The following is a 15088-nucleotide window of genomic DNA, read 5'->3' as shown; positions in this document are numbered from 1 at the left end:
CTTATTTGCCTGAAATTTGCGCTAAAAGTTGTGTCAGTGATATTCTAACGACGCAATCTTTCGGATGAACTAAACTTGAATTTTGTCTTCATGACCCCTTTAGAAATGAAAGGACTTCATTGAAGTAATCCAATACCTATGGTATAAAGTAAGGGCGAGATTTCCTATAGTTAGAGAATTTTGCATTTTCCCATTTTGTCATTACAGGATATTTTATGTCACTATTTTACCACAAGTATACTTGAGTATCGCTTGCTCCAAATAGGTACTAAAATAGAGAAATAGATACTGTGCGCCGGATAACAAGACTGTCAAATATCAAGACTTTTCCTTCAGTTTCTTCAGCTCGGACCAATATTTTACGTGCTCCTGTGCTTGCTTGTGCCACGGAAACAAGGCAAATCTACGTGTTTTTCGAAAAGTCATCGAGAAAGGCCATCGAGAACAGTGTCCCGCTTGCTTGAGATATACGGTAACAAGTTTACCAAGTCCTTCTAGCGTCGTACCTGCACCCAAAATTGTACGAACACGCGTTAACACGATTAGCCGCGACGACTGGGATAGATCTTTGCCACCGGGCACAGCGCCACCGAGTGCTGCCTTTCAAAGGAACGCGCGCAGTCACCCTTTTTTTGCGGCCCATGCCTTGTTTTCTGTTCAGCCTGGTGGCAGGGATAGCGCAAATATCTCCAACCCTGAGGCCATGGTTAGAGCGTTGTGTAAAACTCCACGTACCAACTCAGCCGCGTTGTCTCCCTATATGGCGACGTTGTTATCTATAAGCTACTCCAGACAGGTGTACAACGAAGCAATAATAAAAGCTGCTACATAGCGTCGTGTGTGATGGGATCAAGGTATACTAGGAAACTTGCATATGAGCATTCCGGACCGCCGTCTTTGCGCCCGTCCATTGTAGTGCAAGACGTTAAGCTCCGTCACACAACCCCGAGTAAGCGTATGCAACGGAGGTCGGATATACACAAAATTCTTTTTTGGGAAGACATTTTACCAGGGGCAATCTGAGTAGCCTCTAATCAAAGCACGTAGACACCATGTGTGCATATAAAGCGCTTACACTGAGTTTCTGTAAAGTCTGCTTTGGTACTGCACACTAATGCATTGCTAGTGCATCGCGTCACAGGTGCTCATTTTTCAATCATTCCTTGGTGATTCTAAATCTACCAATCGTCTACATTTATACCATTATAACGAGTACATGTGTAACTGGACCAATTATGCCTTTATTTTGCAGATATAAGGCGCCACACATTTTCGAGTGACCGGTAGATTTTGCTGGGGTACTCACCAAAGAATGCTTACGAGTTTAAAGGCGATGCCAGCAAAAAATGATGTGGTCGAAATGCTACGAGATCAGGTATTTGAAGCAAAATGATGCAGCTTAAAATGGCGTTACCATATCACATACTGATGACATGACACACCCATTGCAGGGGAAGGCTAATCCACAATATTTGACTGCAAGTTTTAAGGTGCGCAATTACTTTCATTAGCGTAAAAACGGAATTTTTATTAGAATTCCTACTTCTTTTGCCCATTCGGGCTAATATGGCTTTCAGCAATACTAAACAATAATGGCAGATTGGAGCCGGTGGGTGGTCAGATTCCTACTATTCTATTAGCGGGTGTGACTGGTTTGTACTTTTATATACGTAGCACAACTTAAATTCTGCCCTAGGATTAAAAAAAGCGCTTATCTATACAGACTTCAGCATTTTTTCGAAATTACCCTACATTGAATTGAGCAGATTGTCGGTAAAAGTTCCATTTTTTCTGGTCTTTCGGTTGACGGACTAAATATATGTCTATAGTACGTGCTCAATGATGGGCCTGGTATATAAAGATTATTTGGTTTCCATTCAAACGCAGCAGATGCTGTAGTCATTTCGTTTTTGACGGCGATGGTTTTAGCAACGAAAGCGGGAGAGAAAATGGTAATCTTGCTGATTTCTTCCTAGCGGACAGCTTGGAAGGAGGCAGAAAATTGTAAAGATGCGATAGCGTACCCATTTATCGTTCAAATACATGCAGTGGACCCCGTTGACGCGTTCTCGGTTCATACGATTTCCCAGTTACTACGCTCTCAATTGTGAGCACTAAAAGTTCCACATAGTACATTTCTTACTAGATGGCACGTTGTCCCGGGTTGTACGTTTCTCCTTTGCGTTTAAAACGTAGCCAGCTCTGACTTCGGGATTCAGAAGGACTTAATTCTTCGAGCCCGGAGAGGAGCAGAAGGGTCTGAGGCCCTGGAAGGAGCGCACCACCCTTAAGACAATCGTGACACCTATTTTTTTCATAATAAACGTTTTGTCTCTCTCTCTCTCTCTCTCTCTCTCTCTCTCTCTCTCTCTCTCTCTCTCTCTCTCTCTCTCTCTCTCTCTCTCTCTCTCTCTCTCTCTCTCTTTTGCGTTTTTTTTAAACGTATCAACGAGGTTCTGCTCGCTTGGAATAGCAGACCCTCATTATAACAAAAATTCCTTCATTCGCAATCTTACTTAATTCGAATTGCAGTGCATTAATAGCAAACCACCTCCGCTTTTACAGAAGCGTCACCTATAACGAAGCCAGTGCCCTGTCCCTAAGACTTCGTTATAATGAGGGCTTACTGTGTTTGTAAATTAATTTAATAATATTTTGCCCCATAGTTTTGAACCCGAAAGGTATTTTCTTTGTGATGAGTGGCGGGCGTCACCGCAATCATCAGCAATGCATCAGGCCATCAAAGTAAAATCCGCACCGCCGAGTTCACCATCGCTTGTCCGCTATCACCGTCATCAGTGAATCGGCGGGCCTGGGGTGCAGAGCAAGTGAGAGGCGCGAGAAGGGGCATGCGGGCGTTCGAGACGGGAGTTGTTCGCGGAATCCCAGGCAGTCGCGCTCAGTGGTCGACCAGGTGGCTGAAACGGTGACTAGCGGTCCCTCTATTGGTGCTTCTCAATTAGGCTGCGTGGTTAAACCCGTATTTTTTCAGGTGGAAATATTGGCGATAATTTTGGCCCTTGACAAACTACAGAATAGATTTGCGGACGTCGTTTTACTTTCAGTTTCTTCCTCCGTGTGTATCGATTTAACAACTGGAAAATATATTTCCATTCTCCGATAAATGAAATGACAGATCAATTATCCTGTTTGGCTCTTGGTGGCCCTGACGTCGTGAGTCGTCGTGAGCTGTCCAGTTCACAATTTTCTGTTGGGGGCGAGGTTCAGGCGTCTTCATATTTCACAAGATAATCGAAGGAGGCCCTTTGTTCCTGTTGCGACTATATTCACCTCTCGTTTATAGAAGCCAAAATTTTGTGAACTTCGTAAAGGCGAAGTAACAATCTCAAAATTTTGGTGTCGAATTCCCCAATTCAATTTTTATCTAACAACAATGGTCAGGCTTCGTCTCCTTAATGTCGTTTCCGCCTAGCTCCGTAAACTCTAGAACACTTCCTTCTAAATTGCCGCAGCATTTCCTCTATGCGAACACTCGCACTTTGAATATACTTTTAATCAGCTTTCTCCCGTTATCCACTATACCGTTGTTTTTTCCATGGGGGCTTCGGTCCTAGGCTTTTTTCCAAAGAGATGTTGTCGCATTTCACCCCTTTGTTTAGGCGACAGGTCGGCTACCCTGTTAGACAGCTACGTCTTCGTTATTATTTTAACAATGAAGCTGTTCTTGGTCGAGGCGTTTATAGGACGAGTCGTGGTAACGCGGGCGCAGTGATGCGGAGAGGGAATAGCCTGGCGATGGGGAGAGCAAGCGCCAAGCACAGGTGCAGCGTATCGAGGAGAGGGAGAGTGGGCGCCAAGAGCAGGTGGACGGAGTCAAGGTGAGAAGGGGAGGAGCCACCCAATTGTAAAGCGCGCTTCCAAAAGATGGTTCGGAGGAGCGTGCATATAAAGAAGAGTGCGCTTGGTGGTCGTTTCTCCAACGTTAGGTAAATGGGTAAAGTCGCGCGCTCTCCGGAAAAAGAATTCGCCCATCGGGCGCGCCAGCAAGGGTTGGCGCGCGAACGGGGCAAACGAGAATCGATCTGCTGACTTTGAAAAGTTCTATGAAGCTTGTGATTAGGGAACGGCGAGCAGCCTCGCTGTTAACGTCAGCGTTTGCGATCTTAAGTAAGTGAAGCTGGGCTAATTTTCCCCCGAGTCTTCTGTTACATGCCGAGATTTTCCGTTATCTCCTTCTTTTTCTCTATCTTTATTTTTTGTCTAAAATAAACCGGGTTACAGCCAGCCTAACCCTTCCGAGAAGCTTCTTGGCCCTACGTGGGTATGCGCCATGATTCGAGGATACCAACCAACCAACCCACACTGAGGACGAGATCCAAGATTTCTTTTTTCTTGTCTCAATCTTTTTCTCTTTATTCTTTGTTGCTCTAAAATAAACCGGGTCACAGCCTAAACATTACAGGCAGCTTCTTTCCGATCCCCCGCGTGGGTATGCGCCTTGATTCGAGTGTCCAACCAACCAACCAACCGGGTGACACTTGATCGGGGGAGCTACCGCTGGTTGAGTGGGTCAGTTACCTTATACCGATTCCCGAGGACGCGGCTAAGCTGGGAGGGGCACCCGTGGCTGCGCACAGCAATGGGACGTCGAACGCGCCACCAGCGACTGCCACCGGTACGCGGTCTGTGTACAACTTCAGCTCCACGCTGGCCCCGGTTTGACACCGACACCTCCTGGCGATGGCCCGACAACATCACTTATCCCTGACCAAAAGAAAAAAAAAAAACACCAAGTCGTAGAGTACCATGATGCGGTCACTGCGAAGCGCATCGCGGGACGGCACTTGCCGGTCGGGGATCGGGGATGATTCGGGATCGAGGCGTCGATGTCGAACCGAGGCCAGCGGTGAGCCGAGGCCAACGGATGCACCGATTATGGTGATGCCGGCGAAGCGATGGTGAGCAAAGTCACCGGTGTGGTTTTAGTGGGGATGGCCAGATGCGTTGCTGATGATGGCGGTAGCGCACGGCGGTCATCACACTCTTGTACTACAGCCTGCTTGGTGGTCTGTGAAAACTACTGCACCCTATATACCTCTGCACCAAGATGATGCCACTTGCCCCTCCTCCTTCCGCAGGGTCTCTCCTTCCTGGCGCTCATCCTGCTCTCTGGCCGCCTGTATGAGGCCAGCAAGGAGATCGCGTTCCTGCGCGTGGTGCTGGCGGCATGGATGCCCTCCGAGGCGGACCTGCTGCTCGGGGGAAACTCCGACGACCACAAGAGCCTCGTGCTCGACCGCAGCCGCCAGACGCTCACCAACCTCAAGGGGGACCTCGAGTCCTTTTTGCGTGAGTACTCGCTCTTCGGCCCAAAGCTCATGCGCGTGCTATGGTATGAATTCAGCCCAAGTTAGGAAGCTGAGCGGCGTGGTGGTTGCATATATGTAGTACCTTTCGGGGAAATTATGTTGCAATAGTAGCAATGGCGATGTATACTAGGGGCAACGACAGATGGGTGAGTTTGAAGGGAGGCATGATGGAAAAGAAGCGCAAAAAACACAAGACGAAGGAGAGAACTGCACAGGACGAGCGCTTACATGTAGGATGTATATCTAACGATATGTAACGAGGATCTAACGAGGATGTATATCTAATCATGCGGCCCTGTGAGTCGTAATCTGGATATGTGCACTTAATTAGTCAACCGACGTTACAACTCGGAATGTGAAAAAAAAAAAAAAAAACAAATCGCCGAAAACTCTGGCAAACCAGCGTGAAAAATTGAAAGCCCAATGTATTTTTAGGACGCACCGCGAGCTTTTCGCTTGAACCGAAAGCCCCCTGATGCAGCGTGCCGAAGAGAGGTTAAACTTCCTTAGAAACAACAGATGAGCCATTATCTGCTGTGCTATCTGACAAAGCATGCAGCCGTTATCTCCGCTCTATAACGCAGTTTCGAATGACAGTCTCCGACACAAATTCTCTCGTTCGCTTGCGATTTCACTGGACTAGTTATGCATCTAAACAAGCGGGAAGTTGCCTTCGGCTTCGGGAACATTGCTGTTTAGACCTGGTGTAAGTAACCGGGATGCGAACACCTGACGGCTGTTTCTTACGGCAGCAAATTCATGATTTCAAGACAAGTAAAATTTAACACAACGTCGCAGCCTGCTTGTGAGCAGCACACACGCTTCATTCGCGGTTCAGACAAGCCAAACACGAACCATGTGTACGACATTAAGTTTCGGCGTGCGCGTTTCCCCTTTGCTTGCAGCGTTGCTGGTCTTTTTTTAGCGACCCGGTGCAAGCCAATAGAGGCGGCTGTCTCGCAGCTGTCTCGATGAGTCCTTGCCAAGCTTTTTAAAGCTGCCGCACACATTGACAACCGTTTTAGGCACTACGCTGGACTGAAACCTTCAGTTTGCATAGCTTGATAGTAAGTCGTTTGGCGATAAAAAAAAAAAAAGAAAGAAAGCCTGAGTATTCAAAAATTAACCCTTTGGGGTGTACTTGACATTTCAAAGCCATTTTGCTGGCTTGGTGTCTCGCTAGGGCTTTTTATTTCATTGACAAGTGGAAATCCGTTTCTTCCCCCTGGCAGTGCTGACCTTATTTCCACCGTCATCGGCGCGTCGCTGCACGTCCGAGGATGTCAGCTTCGTTAGGAAACAAGTAAAACGTTAGGGTTTCACTCTGCTTTTCTCGCAGAAGGCTAAGAAGGCTCCCTCGTGGAAGTCTTATTCCTTCCGCTTTCGCGCTGTGTGTGTCAAACTACAAATCCCAGTCGTCTTCTCGGGTTTGGGATGAGCTTATATCGAGTGGTCGATGCTTCTCTCGTTGGGCGCCTGGCGGGGAAGTAGTTATCCTTGTTCCAGCGCCGGTATACGATAGGAACGGAAACGGGACCCAGGAAAGGAAGAGTGGTCAACAGGAAGGAAAATGGAGAGGCGCGACAGAAACGTGACAAACGAGAGATAGCTGATCCCAGACGGGCGACTGCTTCGTGCCGCCTTTTTTCCGTGTCGTTGGCGCCGTACAGCTTCGTTTGTATTCCTGCCTTCACGGTTCTACCTCGCACTTTCATCAACTAATCTACAAGGGTATGCAAGTCGCCTAAATAGTAAATTAGCACGTTGGGACTGTATGGTTAACCGTATTTTTGTAAGGTGGAGCCACACACAGCAGACGAACAGCATTGTGCCACCACGTGGATCGCTAAGGGCAGTAAATTTGTGCAACAGCCACCGATTGGCAAGTTTATTTGAACACTGGCCACGGCTGATGTATGCTCGAGCGTGAATTTGTTCTATTGATTATTGCTCATTTTCAGCGTCAGGTATTCGATGATATCGCAACTTTAAATATTTAGTATGGATGTAAAGAAGCAGGTAACAGAAGGTAATCAGGCCATATTACCTGGACGGATCATGGGATTATAGAGGTATATATACAGAAGGAAAGGCCGGCAGTCTATAACGCCAAGGGAGGCATAGGAGAAGTGTTAGTCTTTTGTTATTACGATTAGTGAAGTTAAGATTTAATTTTTATAGTAAAGGAAGTGAAGAAAAACACGCGTCTTGAGTGGGCACCGAACCCACGTCTTCCGATTAGATCTCGGATGCCTTAGCAATTCGGTTATCTGGGTGACTGTGTTCTTCGTCACTTTATGATTAGCACAACTATCGCTGACGTTTAACAGTGGTAGCCATCAGTAGTCACAGTGAAAAACATCACAATATTTATTCTAAAGTTTCGACCGGCGAGCGTCAGGAAAAACAAAAAATGTCCGCCATGGAATATTACCAAGACAGCAAGCTCGGCGAGTTGGTATCGCTCAATTTCTAAATTTATTACAGCGCACTCAAACACGAAAAAAAAAATATTTATGCGTTGGGCAGCGCTGTCAGGTCTGTTTTTTGTGTCCGTGTTCGCTACATGGCGTAGTTAAATCAAAAAAGTTGCAGGGCTCGGGACTACGCGTCAATAAAAGGTAATAGAACAGCACGGCGAAAGAGAAATAAATACGCGCAATAAATAGATACGTCAACGAGACGAACATTGACCAAGTAATCGGGATCTGAGTGTAGGCAGCGCATGGTTAAAAATGCATGAGCGTGTAAACCTCCCGACTATCGGAGAGCGGATAACGGATCGTCTCATCTCCCTTCGTTGCCCGTTCCCCATGTGTGCATCGCAGTGGAACTGACCTCCGCGCGGACGACGCTGGCCCTCAGCGTGGTGTTCGTGATCATCTACATCCTCAGCTGGTGGTGGATGGCGTTCGCCCTCAAGCAGGCAAAGGACGATGTAAGTAACTGTCCCCCGCTATCACTAACTATATGCGGCTGTCGTCACCAAAGTCCCCCAGCTGTTCCTGGCGCTTGCGACTTTCGAGATGACGCGGAGTGGGTGCGGACAACGTAATGAGGAAAGCGAAGGGAAAGAAGGGAATAAAAGAAGAAGAGGAGGAGGAGATAGTGAATAAACATAGGGCGGGAAATGGAAAACAAAGCGCAACGAATTATCCTGGCTGCTTGAGTCTACACTACAAAGGAGCAAGTTTATACACACTGGTGCACAATGTGGGTAAAGGGCGAAAATGGCCATGTGCTATACACATCCAGGTCGTAAAGGTGAATTAAAAAAATATCCGCAATAATGTCTACTTCGCTGGAATATAGGGCAAGTTTATTAAACATTATCCCGAAAAATTTTGTTTCGTGCCTTATAAAGTAAATTGCAATCTCTAAAGATAGACCTTTAATCTTCTTTAATCTTTAACGGCGATGACAGTTTTCCCTAGCAAGCCTGGGGCCTTTGATTTCTGCAGTATGAAAGCCACGACCAAAGAATATTTTGAAGCGAAGCTTTGGTGTTCTCACTGATGGCGCGGTAACGCGAAGACGCCCTGCAGGAAAGCCAACTTTCTCTGATAATGATGATGAATGATCGTGGGTGAAGTGAAAGAAAAGAACGCTTCAATGGCCGGAATCGAACCTGGGTCACTCGCATTTTAAAGCCGGCGTCTATCCGATTTCTCCATTTAGGGAACCCTTTTAGGGAAACAAGTAGGGAACACTTGTTTCAACATGCCCCTGCGGTGTTAGGGAAATGGTCCGGGATTGTATTGTAATGTAAAATTGTAACGGCGGCAACTCAGGCGGCCGTCGCCGTGCTTTCCACTCCGTGTCAAGTCAACCGAGCGCGTTGGTTTGCGATAGCCGCACACCTTATACAAGTTACGAGAAACGAAGTTAGTTTTTATGTAGTCGAACGCGAGAATAAATAATGGACGGTAAGCACGAGAATACTGATTAGCGCCTGCTGCCTGTATGACTATCCTCCATCTCACAAGCTGGTTGAAGCTGGGTGATAGCAACGAAGCGGGCAGCCCCGCAGCGCCATATCATCATCATCATCATCACCAGCCTATCTACGCCCACTGCAGGGCAAAGGCCTCTCCCATTATTCTCCAATTATCTCGGTCCTGTGCCAACTGTGACCAATTTATCCCCGCAAACTCCTTGATCTCATCTGCTCATCTAACTTTCTGCCGCCCCCTGCAATGCTTGCCTTCTCTAGGGATCCACTCTGTTACCCTTAATGACCAGCGGTTATCTTGCCTTCGCATTACATGCCCTGCCCACGTCCATTTCTTTTTCTTAATTTCTACTAATATGTCTTTAACACCAGTGTGCTCCCTGACCCACTCCGCTCTCTTCTTGTCCCTTAATGTTACACCTATCATTTTCCGCTCCATTGCCCGCTGAGTCGTTCTCAATTTAAGTTGAACCCTCTTAGTGAGCCTCCAAGTTTCTGCCCCGTAGGTGAGTACCGGTAAGATGCAGCTGTCGTACTTTCTTCTTCAGCGACAATGCTAGGCTGCTATTCATTATCTGAGAATGTCTGCCATATGCACCCCTCCCCATTCTGATCCTTCTAATTATCTATGCCTCATGGTTGGGATCTGGGGTCACAACTTGGCCTAAGTAGATATATTCGCTTACCACTTCCACTGCCTCGCCACCTATCCCAAACTGCTGTGCTGTCCCTAGGTTATTGATCATTACTTTGGTTTTCTGCATATTAATTTTCAGGCCCACGGTTCTACTCTGTTCGCCCAGTGCGGAAAGCATGCTTTGCAATTCGTCCCCCGAGTTACTTAGCAAGGTAACGTCATCAGCAAATCTGAGGTTACTGAGGTATTCTCCATTAACCCTTACTCCCACCTGTTCCCAATCCAACGTTCTGAATACTTCTTGTAAGCATGCTGTGAATAACGTTGGAGAGATTGTGCCTCCTTGTCTGACACCCTTCCTTATAGGTATTTTACTGCTCTCCCTATGGAGGATGATGGTAGCTGTGGACCCATTGTAGATATCCTCTAGTATTCTTACATAATGCTCATCTACCCCCTGGTTCCGTAATGCCTGAATGACTGCTAGGGTTTCGACCGAGTCAAATGCTTTCTCCTAGTCTATGAAGGCTATGTATAGGGGTTCAGTATACTCAGCGCACTTCTCTATCACCTGATTGATCGTGTGAATATGGTCCATTGTTGAATAACCTTTACGAAACCCTGCTTGTTCTTTAGGTTGACTGAAATCTAAGGTTGCAGAGATTCGGTTAGCGATTACCTTGGTAAATACCTTGTAGACGACTGACAGTAAGCTGATCGGCCTGTAATTTTTCAAGTCCTTCATGTCGCCTTTCTTATGGATTAGGATGATGTTCGCGTTTTTCCAAGATTCCGGTACCATTGCGGTCATTAGGCATTGCGTATACAGGTTTGCCAGTTTTTCAAGTACAATTTCTCCGCCATCCTTCAAGAGGTCTGCTGTTATCTGATCCTCACCAGGTGCTTTGCCCCCTTTCATTTCTTTCAAGGCCTTCCTTACTTCTTCGGTCAGCGCCATATAGTGCTCTCATTTCACGCTATATTCCTTAATTCTATCAGTACATTTGGCATTGTTTGGCATGCTGATGTAGTTTAGGACCCACAAGGAAGCCTAAATGTTGGTTGTTTTCAGCTCTTTGACTTTAGTACTGCAATTGGGTTTCTACTTTTCTGCAAACAAAAAAAAGTGCCTAGCGCGACGCTTGTTTTACCGGCTGCCTCCCCGCTTCCCTTTTTTTCACTAGCTATTAGGTGAGGGGGGCACATGATTAAACCGTGGACGAGCGCCATCCGCAAGCTAACGAGTAATGCCGTTGTTGTCTTGCAGGGCAGCGTCTCCCTGCGCACTGTGCTCCTGTTGTCCGTGTTTGCGGCCGTGGACATTGCAGCGAGCACGGGCTTCGTGCTGCTACGAGTCATCATGGTGAGTTGGGGCCGGTTATCTGTTTCACGCTGTGACTGAGTCATTAAAAAACTCGGAAAGGAACGAGAAATGAATTTTGCTATTCAGGGGGCTACCCGACCACCAAAATGACTGACCGCAGGCAGAGTATTAGGGAATAGAAATGGTTACTGTGCTGCTTAGGGGTCCCTTCACCTTGACTGACTCCTCTGTGCAGACGATTCATCGGCATTTCAATAAATCTTTTTAACGGTGACGTCAGCGTGTTAACTAACAGTCCAACAAAGTTTTAGGAAGCAATACATCCCAAACACGCGTCTCTATGCACAGTTCTAAAAGTAAATAACGGTGTGCTGCTCTCACCATCTGAAGCTGCGACGGAATTAAACTCATTTTTCTTTTCTGTATTCACTAAATAAAACCAATTACCACATTATCTTGTGTTTTCATATATTAATTCGTCTATGGATGACGTCATAATCACGCCTGTGCTATAGAATGTGCTATTGATCGCCTTTCCAGTAACTCAGCGCCCGGTCCAGAGAGATCTGCTCAAAAATACTTAAAATGAGAAAGCCCGCAATATCTCCCATACTAGCCGCCCTTTTTCATCCGTCACTAGATGCAGAAATCGTACCGTACAACTGGAAGATCGGTCGTATCACTCCTTTATACAAATCAGGTGACCGATCACTGCCCTGAAATAATTGACCAATCTTTTGACTAGTATTCCTTGTAAATTACTTGGACATACCATATCATCTGCAATTATAACATATTTTCGTCAGCATAACTTCTTCTTTAATAATTAGCATGGATTTCAACGGGGACGGTCTTGTGAAACACTTATTTGAACTCGTTACCGATCTTCAAGCTATTCGGGAACCGATAAAAATTGATGCCATATTTATTGACTTTAAAAAAGCGTTCTATAGGGTTCCTGACACTCGCCTACTGATGAAACTAAGCCGGCTAAACTTGCATATGAAAATTGTTAATTGGGGTTCAAGTCTTTTAACCAATCGCTACCAATTTGTTTCGGTAAGTGATCAGTATTCTGCATTAGCCCACGTTAAATCTGGTGTTCCTCAGTGTTCCGTACTCAGAATAATTTTATACCTTATTTACATTAATGATATCAGTACCTACCTCCATTCAACAGTTAGATTGTTTGCGGACGTCTCCATTCTCTACAGACAAATTATTAGCGCCTAAGATACTTTTACAGGCAGACCTAGATTGATTGATTGTAGGGTTTTAACGCGCCGACGCAGCGCAGGCGATGAGGCACGCCGTAGTGGAGGGCTCCGGATTAATTTTGACCACTTGGGGATCTTTAACGTGCGCCGAAATCTCATACACACGGGCGTTTTTGCTTTTCGCCTCCATCAGAAAAGCGGCAGCCGCGGCCGGGAATCGAATCCGCGACCTCGTGCTCAGCAGCGCAATACAGGCAGACCTAAACAAATTTTCCCTTTGGTGCGAGCAATGGAAGATGTAAATAAATGTTTCGGAAACTAAATTGATGTCATTTACAAGAGCTAGTAACGTTCAATTCAGTTTATATTATGTGAACAACACTGGCTTAGAAAATGTGTATACATTAAAATATTTGGGACTTCACTCATCTCCTAACCTTACATAGAATGATCACATGGCTCAAGTAATTTCGAAAGCAAGTGGAACTCTTGGCTTCATTAGGCAACATTTGTATTTAAAAAATAGATCAACCAAACTTTTAGCTCCCATAGGCTTAGTAAGTTCGATGATGTAATACGCCTCTTCTATATGAAATCCAAATCAGACATGCCTAATAAACAATCTGGAATGCTTACAGAATAAAGTAACACATTTTATCATTAAACTGACTCCAGAAAATCCACCATCACGGATATCAAGGCATTCCTCCAGTTACCCCCTTCAGAAAAACGACGACTGATGGCACTGCTCTCTCACATCCACAGACTGTACCAATACACACCGTCCTTTAGGCATCCCATATCAAGCCCGCGCATACCATTTTTTCCGTGACTCGATCATCCGTTCTAAGTCCAGCCCATGTTTGCACGCACCGATCTTTTTCGACAATCACCGTTATTTCTTGCAGTTTGTCAGTGGAATAAGCTGCCACCACATTTGCATCTATTAGAGATCATGACTCGTTTGCCAATCATTTCAAGGGCAGTTTAAACGTGCTTGTTTAAGAAAGTAGAATCGTTGTGCGTTTAACAACACCAACTTATACGCTTTGTATTGAGTACTTTTTCATTCTTGTATCCCTTTTGTTAGTGCTTACTAACCCCGACCACATGTTCAAACTTACGTTTTCTGTGTATTCTGAGAAATTCTGTTGAAACGTTTGAACTCTTTTTGTAACTCCCCCCCCCCCCCCCCCCATCCCCTATGTAACGCCTGCAAATGCCTTTAAGGTGTCTGAATACAAAGAATGCGTGCCGTAAAAGTGTTCAAAAAGGCGACAAAAATGCAAGGATAACTAAGCACTTCATAATAGCTGGGAATGTGAAAGCATCAATGGCCCATTGAGCGAAAAAAGACCGTCGACGCCGGCAGGCGGATTTTGCTTTCGCGGCTGCGGAACGTTTCATAGCGCATGCGTAGCAGTAATAAAACAAAACAAAATCACCGCATTGCTAGACAAAGCCTGGGAAAGCGCAGCGCTGTAGTGCCCTATAGCCGAGCTATACGGAGAGAGTGTGATGCATGCGCCGCGTTGGTCATCACCCAGCGGCGTCATCGGTACCAGCGATCTAATGCGCTTCGGGCGGCGGTACAATTCTTAGCGATATCGTCGAAAACTCCGGCCTAGCGTAGAAACTCTAAAAAAAAAATTGCCAAATTTAATTGCAAAAGTCGAAAGCATTCGCAGTGCAAAAGTCGAAGGAGTGCTCAATGGTGCTCAATTGGATAATTATGCTTTTATATTCAGAGCTCACAGGAATTACTTAGGTGTGCTCAGAGTTTTCGTGTCTTTAATTATTGTGGGGCACGCGCTATGGAACACTTCGCAATAACGTGGACTTGGGAGGCGTTTCGCCACACCCTTTTCCAAGACTGGATCTCTGGCTTAATGGGCCATTTAAGGCATTCGCGATAGGAAAGGGGCGACTAGAGCAGCAGCTGCATAAAAATGTGCTACAACAGTTGCTGGAAACGGGGACCTCCTTGATTGTTAGTCTTACCGGCGTTTCTCGTTGCTGAACCCCTCCAAAGGATGCTTCACTGCAAGCTTGTTCATAGTGAAAGAAAACAAACCATACTACCAAATGTCTACGATGAGGTCCTACATAAACCAGATGCAATGTGTATAATTGAGTGATCGTAGGGTTTAACGCACCGACGCAGCGCAGGCGATGAGGCGCGCCGTACTGGAGGTCTCCGGATTAATTTCGACCACCTGGGGATCTTTCACGTGCGCCGAAATCTCGGACAGACGGGAGTTTTTGCTTTTCGCCTCCATAAGAAAAGCGGCGGCCGCGGCCGGGAAGCGAACCCCGCAATGCGTATAGGGTCATTGTAACGCAAAGCCTGGTAGACGTCGCCGTTGTTTTTAAACATACAATTCTTAATGGCACCCATCTGTCGGTGGTGAAGGCAACGAAGCTGAACGTAAACCCTGGCCGAGTACAACGACAGCGTTTCAATAGAAACGAGATGTGGTGTCTGTGTAGTTGAGGACGTCAGGACGTCGTGGATACGAACTTCGGCGAAACGTAAATGGAAGGTAATGTAGAATCATGGTTTTTGAACCGTTCAACCGCGATTTTGTCCGACGAAAATTGTATATTTGCGAGGCTCTCGACGAAGGG

General features: G+C 46.2%; 1 protein-coding gene across 1 annotated transcript in view; it reads left to right on the top strand.

The window, feature by feature from the left end:
* Positions 1–15088, top strand: part of LOC144143739 (uncharacterized) — a 39148-nt gene that overhangs the window by 3537 nt on the left and 20523 nt on the right. Inside the window, exons 2-4 of the mRNA XM_077675470.1 lie at positions 5100–5310; positions 8159–8268; positions 11187–11282. Coding sequence (XP_077531596.1) covers positions 5100–5310; positions 8159–8268; positions 11187–11282 — 417 coding nt within the window. The remainder of the gene's footprint in view (positions 1–5099; positions 5311–8158; positions 8269–11186; positions 11283–15088) is intronic.

This window comes from Haemaphysalis longicornis, unplaced genomic scaffold (assembly GCF_048455015.1).
Source record: "Haemaphysalis longicornis isolate Haplotype H1 unplaced genomic scaffold, Haemaphysalis longicornis Haplotype H1 scaffold_1, whole genome shotgun sequence".
NCBI classification, from domain to species: Eukaryota; Metazoa; Arthropoda; class Arachnida; order Ixodida; family Ixodidae; genus Haemaphysalis; species Haemaphysalis longicornis.
Note: the sequence above shows the minus strand (reverse complement) of the source record. Positions and strands in the feature narration are given on the sequence as shown.